General features: G+C 64.2%; 1 protein-coding gene across 1 annotated transcript; it reads right to left on the bottom strand.

Annotated features, from left to right (window-relative positions):
• Window positions 1–4,517: 4,517 nt before the first annotated feature.
• On the bottom strand, window positions 4,518–5,036 carry NEUROG3 (neurogenin 3; the record flags this gene model as incomplete). The annotated part of the gene is made up of 1 exon (XM_084526689.1): window positions 4,518–5,036. One exon carries the CDS (start codon window positions 5,034–5,036, stop codon window positions 4,518–4,520), a length of 519 nt encoding a protein of 172 aa, XP_084382815.1.
• Between the last annotated feature and the right edge of the window lie 5,132 nt (window positions 5,037–10,168).

Raw genomic sequence — 10,168 nt, 5'->3', positions numbered from 1 at the left:
TTACCCAGTCCCAGGGTGAGCTTTTAAAATAAAACAACCCCCAAACCGCTGCTTTTTGGCGCTTAACATCACTCGCAGCCCGGCGGGCGCGGGGGCAGCACCACCTCCTGGCCGAGCCCCCCGAGCTGCTCGCAGCTTCCCCGGGGGGACCATGAGACCCCCCTGGTGCAAAGGACGAGGAGGTGGCACGGGCACGGAGCATCCCATGGCATTTTATCGTGGGCTGAGAAGGGGAGGGACATGCAATTAGGGGACGCAGGGAGACCCTCGGTGGCCGTGCAACCAGGCATGGGGAGAGGGCAAGAGAAGGGGAGCAGGAGGTGAGTGGTTTGACTCAAATCCCAAAAAAATTCTCAGAAGCCTGGATTGTGTTGTGTTTTTTTTTTCCAGCAACAGGTGTCTTTTCCTGTTTTTATCACGTTTTTCCCTGGGCTCTGCTGCCTAAAGCAGTTGGTTGACGGCAGGAGCGCTGCACACCCATCGGCACACGCACGGCTCCCCTCTCCGTCACATTTGGGCATCAGGGGACGCAGCGGGGGGCAGGGGGGGCACACAAATAGCAGCTGGGTTTGGAAGGAGAGGTGACAAATGGCAGCGCCGCGCTCCCTCGGGAATTATTAACGGCGGGGGAGGCTGAAACCTTGGCTTTGCCCGTGCAGACGGGTCCGGCCGGGAGCGGGGCCCCCAGCGGTGCGCCCTGGCAGGTTTACGAGCTCCGTGTCAGGGATAAATCATTGCCAGAGCCACAAGGTCAGGGGACCCCCGGGGCCGGGGGAGGTCTCCTTGCTGTGATGTCCTTGAGCTCCCCGAGCCCGCGTTGCTCGCTGCTCATGCACACGAGGGGTTGAAGCAACCCACGGTCAGACACGCGTTGTCGCTCCCAACCCAAGGGACAGCGGGGTGGACCCAAAACGCAAGGACCCCATATGTTGACCCCATGTCCTCTCCTTCCTCGCAGACCCTCCGGTGGTTGCAGCAGCAGCTCCAGGTGGCCGCCGTGCCGCACTGAGTGTTGACCCAGCGCTATCTCAGCTCCCACCTTATCAGGGAAAGGGCCAGCTTCGGCACCGAGCACCTGCCCCATTAATCTTCCCCTGCCCCACGGGCGCAAGGTCTGGCTGGAGGAAAGGACCCATCTGGGGATGGGGAGGCAGGGATGGGGACAAGCTGGTGGCCTCCATGGGCTGGTGCCCAGCACCTCCTGAAGGCCGGTGAGCAAGTGGGACCTTCTGTGGGGGTCCCACAGCAGCCGGTTCCAGATGCAAATATGCATTGATTTGCCCTTTTCGTCTGCCGTACGAAACCTCCAGCGCCGGCCCCTGCCCGCCCTCCCCGTCGTGTGCAGCCCCTGGCCCAGACGGCGTTTCCCCCTCGCGCAAACTTGTGATCTCCTTTCAGCCACGGCTTTGTGTATGGGCTTTAAAAGGGGGCACTGCGGCTTTAAAGAGATTCCCAGACTTGCCTTTGTGACCGGAGGAGAGGGTGGGGTGGTGGCGGAGGTGGGGACCCAGAAGAATGAAATAAAGAGGAGTACAACAAAAAGAAGTTAAAAGTGTGAGTGACAAGTTTGCGGCAACAGGCTCCAGCCCCTGTGGGGTCGTTTGCGCGGAGAATGGAAACAAATGAACAAATGAGCTGGATTTTCATGCTTGGTGGACGGTGAATGAATAAGCATCTTTTAAAACCCTATCAGGAACTCTTTGGATTGTCATTATAGCCGCGAGGGGCTGGGGGGGAAGGCAGACTTTTGAGCGCTGGCCATGTGAAAGAATCCTGATTCTTCGCCTTTTCTTCCCCGGCGAGCGCGGCTACGCCGAAACGTGCAGGAGGTGCAGGAGCTGGGAGGAAAGGGTCTGCGCAGGAGCATCCTGGCCCCGGGAGCATCATCCCATCCCCAGGAGCATCCCAGTCCCAGGAGCATCCCAGCCCCAGGAGTGATCTGGCCAGGCGTGGACGGAGCCAGAGGGCAGGGGCAGCGCACTTAAAGCCACCCTCAGGGCACGGAGAGGGGCCAGAGGTCAAAAGTGCTGCCCCAGGAGCGTGAGCATTGCCCAAGTTTTCTCCCTTCTTGGAGGTGAGGGATGCTATTTGGGAATGACATGGTCAAAAATCCTCTTGTCCGAGCAGAAGGAGACCTAGACCCAAGGAAACGTTGGCTTGTAGCCATGGGGTCTCCTCCAGCTACAGAACAAAAAAGGCGAGCACATCTGGCAGTGCGTGGGCCATGTTTCTCCCCAAGCATGCGAGGGCACAAGCCCCGTGGCCACCTGTTTCTGCCAGATCAAAAAGCCCGGAGGCCGCTCGTTGCGGCAGCCCCGGCCATAAAGGCAGGGCGCTGGCGCTGGGACAGCCCCGCCAAGAGAAATGAGACCATCGTGCACTAAACACAGAGAAAAGATAAATGGAAAAGGAGTCTTTCAGTCTTCATTATCAAGTTTCCATGGGTTTGCCAAAACCATAGCAACCAGTTCAAGCAATGATTAACCTAATAATGTGGAGGCAAAGGGGAAAAAAAAAAAAAAAAAAGAAAAAAAAAGCATTCAAGCCCCTAAAGAAGTCACTAGTTCTCCAGAGGTAGTAAATCCGACCTTCCCCCCCCAGGACATGCAGCCCCGCAGCCAGAAGAGCGGCGGCATCCCGAGCCTCCGGCCAAAAGGCCCTGAAAAGCAGGAAAATCCTAGAATCATTAAGGTTGGAAAAGACCTTCAGGATCACCTGGTCCAACCATCCCCCTGCCACCAATGTCACCCACTGAACCGTGTCCCTAACCCGCAGAAGCGCCCGCCGGCTGGAGGTGAGGGGGTACCTGGGGTCACCTCTCAGGGCTTTGGCAATACCTGCTGCTCCTGGGGCTTTTAGGGCCATGTCTCCTGGCCATATAGCCTCTGGGCTGCCTTTGGGAATTTCTCCCAAAACGTCCCTTTTGCAGACAGAAGGGCTGCCTGCTTATCCCCCGCAGCCCCGGGGCGCCCGCAGGTGAGGCACAGCGCTGTAGGACCAGCGAGGAGCAGCCCCGACAGCAGAAAACACGACATCACTCCACCCCAAAAACCACCACCACCATTTTTGGGTTGATTTGGGGGGACAATTTCCACCTTTCCCCTCGCTGTGACCACACACGCTGCCTCTCCCCACCACGAACAATAACGCGATTCAGCCAGCGAGCGGGGCGGGGGGCAGGACTCCCACCACCTCCCCACGCCGCCCGCCCCCGACCCCCGTGCGCGTCCCCGCGGGCCGTGGCGGGGCAGCCCCCACGCGTGGGGTCCCGATCGCCCCCGGCCCCTCCTCGGCCGCCTTCAGCACCAGGGAGAGCGCCCGGCCCGCCGGGACAGCGCCCGCCCCGCGCAGGGCAGAGCCCCCCCAATTCCCCCAAATCCTCCCCATGCGCACCCCCACACCCGGCTCCCCGCACCCTCTGCGGTTCCCCCCTCTCCGTTCTTCTTCGTCTCGGAGCTTTTTTCCTTTTTTTTTTTTTTTTTTTTCCTTTTTTTTTTTTTTCCCCTTTTTTTTTTTTTTCCTTTTTTTTTGTAGGGGGGGGACGCGCGCCGCTGTCTCCCGTACCCAAATTTCTTTTGTCCTACAAATTGCCTCAATTGCGGGGCTCTTCGCTGCCGGCGAACGGGCTCGGCGGCGGACAATTAGCATCACAACGGGCCCGCGGCCTCGCGGCCCGCTTTGTCTCCCCGGGAGGGGAGGGGGCCCGGCCGTAAATCTGCAGCTACAAATTGAGACCCCGGGAGCCCCCCGTCCCCGTCCCCTGGGGGCTGCGCGGGAGGGGTTTCTCTCCCCACCTCCTGCGTTTCTAACCGCTCCGGCCTCCCCCCGAATAGGGGAGGCTGCTGTCGGGCCGGGCCAGCCCCGAAATGACCCCAGGGCGCTGAAAATCCGGCGGCGAGGGGGTCCCACGGCCCCACGGGGAAAGGAGCGCAGGGGACGGCGCAAGATGCGCGGGTGGGTGGCGGGGGGCGCACGGCCGCGGGCTCCCCCTGCGCAGCCCCTGCCCCCGGACCCCAGCTCCGCGCAAGCCCCCGTAGAGCCCGGCGCAGCCTCCGCTGCGGGCTGCGCGCGATTTTGGAAGCGCTCCTCGGGAAAAGCAAACGAAAAACAAGCCAACGAACCCCAAATCGCCGCGTCGCGCAGGTCTGGCCGCGACACTTTATTCTCCTCTCCTGCCGAATGAAAAAGAAGGCGCCCCCCTCTCCCTCCCCCCCGCCCCGGTACAAACAGCCGGACCACCGCTGCCAAAAATACTCTTATATACAAAATATATATTTGTTACGAACTATAATCAATAAATACCGATAGCGACAAATTAATATAATTTACCGTTTCCGAGTACAAAACCGTGATTTGGGGCCGCCTGCCCACCGCTCCCGGGCCGGGCCGGGGGGCGCGGGGCTCCCGCGGGTGTCCCCCTCCCCGGTGCCCAGCGCGGAAAGTGCGCGGGGAGCCCCCTCCGACCGCGATTTGGGGCCGGGGCAGGGCAGGAGCGGGGGACAGCAGCTCCGGGGGGCTCAGAGGAAGGCGGGGAAGGCGGCGGGGGGCGCGGGGGCGGCGGGGCAGGGCGAGCCCCAGGGCCCGGGGGAGGCGGCGGGGGGCGGCGGCGGCGGGGGGGGCTCGGGCAGGCTCTGCTCGGCCAGGCGCAGGCTCTGCGTGAGCGCCCAGATGTAGTTGTGCGCGAAGCGGAGCGTCTCGATCTTGGTGAGCTTGGCGTCGTCGGGGAAGGTGGGCAGGACGCTGCGGAGCGCGTCCAGGGCGGAGTTGAGGTGGTGCATGCGGTTCCTCTCCCGGTCGTTGGCTTTCATCCGCCGGCTGCGCTTCTGCTTGCCCAGCAGCCCCTCGCTGCGCGCCTTCCCGCGGCCCCTCCGCGCCTTCCCCTTCCTGCGCGCCGGGGACGCGCCCCGGCTGCCCGCACCCGCACCCGCACCCGCGGGGCCGCCGGCGGCCGGGGAGGGGGCGGCGGGGGCGGCGGCGGGGGGGCCGCCGAAATAGGGCTGCCCTTCGCCCGGGGGGCACTGGCTCTGCGGGGCCATCCTGCAAAGCCAAGCCCCGCGGTAAGGCTCGGGGGGAGCCGGCCCCGCGGCCCCCTCTGCGCGGCCCCGGCGGCGGCTTTACCTGCGCGCCCCGGGGGGAGGCTGCGGGGAAGGAGAGGGGCCTCGGTTCCCCTTCTCCCGTGCCGAGCCGAGCCGTGCCGAGCCGTCGAGCGCGGGCAGGACAGGTTGCGCGGCCGGCACACGACTGCCGTTAGGCCCCTATATATAGGGCCGGCAGACAATGGGGATTTCCCGGCCGGGCAGCGTGTGCGCCCCCCCGCCCGCACCCACCCCTTGGCACGCTTTTATCTTATCAGCCCGCCGGGAGCGTGCCGGGCCCGGCACCGCCCGCCGCCCCGAGCCGGGCCACGAGAGAGCCCCCGACAGCTCCAGGGCGATCCCGGCCCCTCGCCCCCTCTCCTCGCCCCCACCGCGCCGGGGCCGGCCCCGCGCCCCTCGCTGCCCTCCGGGCTCCGAGCGGCCGGGGGGAGGACTGGGGGGGCCTCTCTCCCGCCCCCCCCGCGCCGTCCCCTCGCTCCCCCCGGGGAAACGGGGGCCGCGTCCCGACGGGGAAGGGTCCCCCCCTGTTGCCCCCGGCAGCCGGCGCCCCTCCAGCCCTGCGCTCGGGCCGGGCCGGGCGGCCCCACGGCCGGGGCTCGGTGCGCAAAACGTGCCCGGGATTTTTGCGCACCGGCAGCGACGGGCGGCGGGGACCGGCCCGTGCCCGGCTCCCGTTGCCCCGGCGCAGGGCGGGGGGGCGCGGACGGCGAGGCCGGAGCCCCCCTGCGGAGCCCGGAGCCCCCGCTGGGGGCGGGCAGGGCCGGCGGGGGGGCGCAGCCCCGGCGGGGAGCGAGCCCCCCACTCCCTCCCCAAAGCAGCGCGGCGGCGCCCGCCGGGGGAACGGCGCCGCCGGGAGCGGCCGGGCCGGGCCGAGGAGGGGCTGAGGCGGCTCCCCCGGGCCGGGCCCCGCTCCCCGAGCCCCGGTGCTCGCCCCCCGACCCCCGGGCCCCGTTGCCCGGCCCCCGGCCCGGCGGTGCGCGGTGCCTCTCCGGGAGCGCGGCGCGGCGGCTCCGCTCCCCCCCGGGCGGCGGCGGCGGGCGAGGGAGAGGGGCCGGAGGGCGGAGGGGGGCGAAGGGGGGGGGGAGACGACGGCGGCCCGGGCGCCCCTTCTCGAGGGGCGGCGAGGAGGGCAGGGGAGGATGAATAGGAAGGGCCCGGCAGGTTTTTTTTGTGCCTGTGCAATTGGATGACAAAAAAATCTGGCGAGCGAGTTTCCAAGCCTCAGACTGCCCACTTCAAACGTCCTTCAAACAAAAGCTGGAGAGGGAAAGAAAGCCCCACCTGGTACCACTGTTTGCTAAAATAATAATAAATAGATTTCGTTTAATAAATAATTACAAGAGATTGTAAAGTGGAGTGCTTTGGGAAGCATTAATCATGGGGCTGGGGGCAGACATCACCTGCTGGCAAACAAGACAACTTTATTGTTAAATCACCTTCCCACTGCCACTTTCCGATAACTCCCTCCTGTTGCCACAATGCCCGGCCGGGTATGTTTACTCATAGTTAGCATAACAAGCACAATATTACCACAAACGTGATAAAAATCTCCGGGGGCACCGCGTCGGGCTCCTGCTCACACCTGTCTGAGCCGCTGCGGCGCGGGGCTGGCACCAAACGGCCCTTCCCGGAGGGGCCCTTCTGGCGTTTACATTGGCCTATTTTATGCTCCTTTATAACAGGTTTACTGCAAGCCCTATCTCCCGGCCCTATTTGTCTTATTTTATTGAAAACATATGGCAACCAGCGGAGCCCCGGCACATCCCTCGCCTGCCAGGCGTTGGAGACGTTTCGCAGAGCCGCGGCCCGGCCGCAGCCCGCCCGCCCGACGGCCGCGGGTCGAGTGGCGAAGAAACGGGGCTGGGGAGGGCGGCCCGGATCCCCGCAGCCCCCTCGCCCCCTTCCCCGACCCCCACGGGCACGGCCGGGACCGCTCCGCGCCCCGCAGCCCCGGCCGCGCACGGCCCCGGGGCGCGCCCGCTGCTCCCCTTTCCCTCCTCCTCCTCCTCTTCCTCCTCTTCCTCCCGGGGCCGCGGCCCTGCCCGGAGCCCCCGGTGCTCACGGAGCCCCCCAGGGCCCCGCAGCCCCTCGCTGCGGCTCCCGGCAGCTGCTCGGCAGCCCCCGCGCCCCGGGGCGAGCGCGCTGCGGGCACCCGAGGAGCGCGGATGCCGGGCGCGAGGTGCGCCAGGTGCCCCCCTCCGTGAGCGCCGGAGCCAAACGAGATTTCTCCCTTCCTCCCCCACGGGGCCGGCCCCCACGGCGGGGAGAGGAAAAGGGGCGAAAAGGAGAGCAAAAAAAAGCAGGAGGAGGGCAGGGAAAACGCCGCCGGGAGCGCGTCCCCGCCGCCCGACGGGGCGCACGGCTGGGGACAGCGGGGCCCCCCCGGAGCTCGGCGGGGACAGGGACAGCGCCGAGCCCGGAGCCCCGCACGGGCAGAGCTGCAAAGGGAGCTCGGAAAACCCGCAGGCACCGCTCCGACCGTGCCCCAGGAGGAGGAGAGCTGCGAGGGCGCGGGGAGAGGAGCGCCGAGGGCTCCGTCCAAGCGTGGCTCTAAAACGCAGCCTGCGGGGGCAGGCGGCTCCTGGCGCCCTGCTTTAGGGCAGAACAGGAGCGCAAGCGTTCAGACACCTGGATTATCTCCGGCTAGGAGGTGGGAAAGGACAAAAAGTGGCAGGGAAAGGACAGGGAGGCAGCAGACACCAAGCACGAAGGCGTCAGAGGAGGATTGGGGTGGGCAATGCCCACAGGTGCCCGTGCCGCCCCGTTACACGAAGGCATTCGCCCAGGGTTTGCCTCTCCCTCGAGTTTTCCAAGCATGCCCAAGCCTCACCAAGCCCCTGGCCAGGTCCCACAAGGCACCCCATGGCCAGGGTGCTCGGGCTGGGCAGCACTCCTGTCCCACGGGGCAAACCCCAGCTTCTGGCACGCTGGTGCACAACGGGGCTGCAAGGGTGCAGGCTGGGATGCTCGTCAGCTCTTTGTCCTGCCAGCTGCTCATCAGACACAGGGACTGGGCTCACCTGCTGCCCAAAGTGACCCCAGATGAGCTTTCCTCTCCACGTTGGAGGCTCTGCTGGTCAAACTGGAAGCAGTGCAGGAGAAAGAAGAGAAATCAATGCCAAGTGCCAGCCCTGTCCCTCCTCACCCTGCTGCTCAGGACAAAGCCTCTCCTTGGCTCCCTCCCAGGTCCAGCAGAAGACAAGGCGAGTCCCAGAGACCAGGGGATGGTTTCTGCCCTAGGCTGAGACGTGTGATGGATCCTTGGTGATGCATTCATAGGAAACCACAGCCAAACCTCACACCAAAAAGCCAGGACAGTGAAAGGCAGTGATTTCACAGCAGATAACAGCAGGGAAAGCTCACAACGTTCCCTCACCTGGCTGCACCTGTGTGACGTTAGCAATTTGTGTGGCCAGGTGACCCCCCAGCCATGGGGCTCACTGCTGGCCGTGCCTGGCAGCTGGGCTCGGACCAGAGCCGGCCTCAGAGCAGGGGCTGCAGCCCATGGGATGGGGTCAGGATGGGACCAAGGGCTGCAGCAACCAAGGACATGGTCCTGCTCCAGTCTTCAGCCTCAGCACGTGGCGTTCCCTGACCCACCGATGGCCTGGGGGCTGCCTTCCCCCCATGGGCACACACCTCGGGGTCCCAGCAGCGTTTTCAGGTGCTGCTTTGACAGAAAAGACACAGGTGAGGTGCTGCTGGCCTGGATGAAGCTTCCTCGGTTTTATCAGCACCTTCCCAGGAGGTGTTTATCAGCACCTTCCCCCCAGGGGACAGAGGTGGGCTCGGGTCCCACGGGGCACCCACAGGTGGTGCTCACGGCCACGAGGAGCAGCCCCCAGCCACCACCAGCTTCCGTGGGTCCTAGGCTCCAACCCCCCCATGCTGGGCACAGGGATCCCCTCCCTCCCCCAGCTCTTTCCATCAATCCCCACCACGTTCCCAACATCATTTAAGTTTCTGAAGCAATTTCTTTTTTCTCTTTTTTTTTTTTGTCCTTTTCTTTTTTTTTTTTTTTTTTTTTTTTAAGCAAACCATCTACCATATGTTCTCCCCTGAAAGGGGTAATTGTTAACAGATCATTAAAACACCGTGGCGAGTGCTCTGAGATTCCTTCCCTCGGTCTTACGCATTATCCCGTCTCTGTCACCCTTTCAATGCGGCTTTGAGGGCTCTGCTTTTCTAACTTCCTTCTCGGGGGAAGAAAAAAAAAATAAATGAAAGAGCCACTAAAGTGACCCTCTTCACAGCTCTCCTCCTTTCTTTTCAATGTCTTTTTCGACACCCAACAATAATCGGGGCCGGCGTGCCGCTGCCACGGGGCTGGGGGCTGCGGGGCCGCATCCTGCCCCACTCGGGGGGCGCCAGGGTTGAAAGGCAGCGCGAGGTGCAGCGCTGCTGGCCTCATCTTTCCCTTCTGGGAAATGGGTCTGCTCGCACCCTGTTTTCGTTACGTGGCTCAAAGGCTGCCTCCCGTCCATCCCCGTCCCTTTCTCCCCTGGAGTTTGTGGAGCTGGCCCCGGGAGGGCTGCGAGGAGCATCAGCAGGGGCAGGTGTGGTTGGTGCCACATTTCGGGCTGCTGTTTTGCTGCCAGAATGAGCCAGCAAAGCCACAGCCAGCCCCAAAGGCACGGGACTGAAAGTCATCTTCTGCAGGGCCAGGCTCCCCGTCAGCAAACAACAAGTGGTCGGGGAAGGAGAGGGGGATCCTTCAAGGCAGGACAGGGACGGGGCAGGACACCGAGTTTCCTGCAGGGCTCCAACAGCTGCATTTGCAGGTGGCTCTCAGCCCCGTCACGAGGCAGGACTTCAGCCTTTCCAGCTGCAAAGACAGAGCTGAGCACGGGACCAGGGGCAGCGTTTTCATCCCAAGTGTGAGCACAGAGCAGGGCTGAGCCAGCTGAGGGGCTGGATTTAATTTTCACAAGCCTGACACCTGCTGACAGCACCGGTGGGGCAGGTGCCCCCTTCCCTCCCCACACAGCCCCCTCCCCAGAAAGGTGTGAGGGCAAATGATGGAGACAAAACCGAAGCAGCCCCGTGTGCCCCCAGCGTGCTCCGGTGAGCCG

Source organism: Aythya ferina (assembly GCF_964211825.1).
Source record: "Aythya ferina genome assembly, chromosome: 7".
NCBI classification, from domain to species: Eukaryota; Metazoa; Chordata; class Aves; order Anseriformes; family Anatidae; genus Aythya; species Aythya ferina.
Note: the sequence above shows the minus strand (reverse complement) of the source record. Positions and strands in the feature narration are given on the sequence as shown.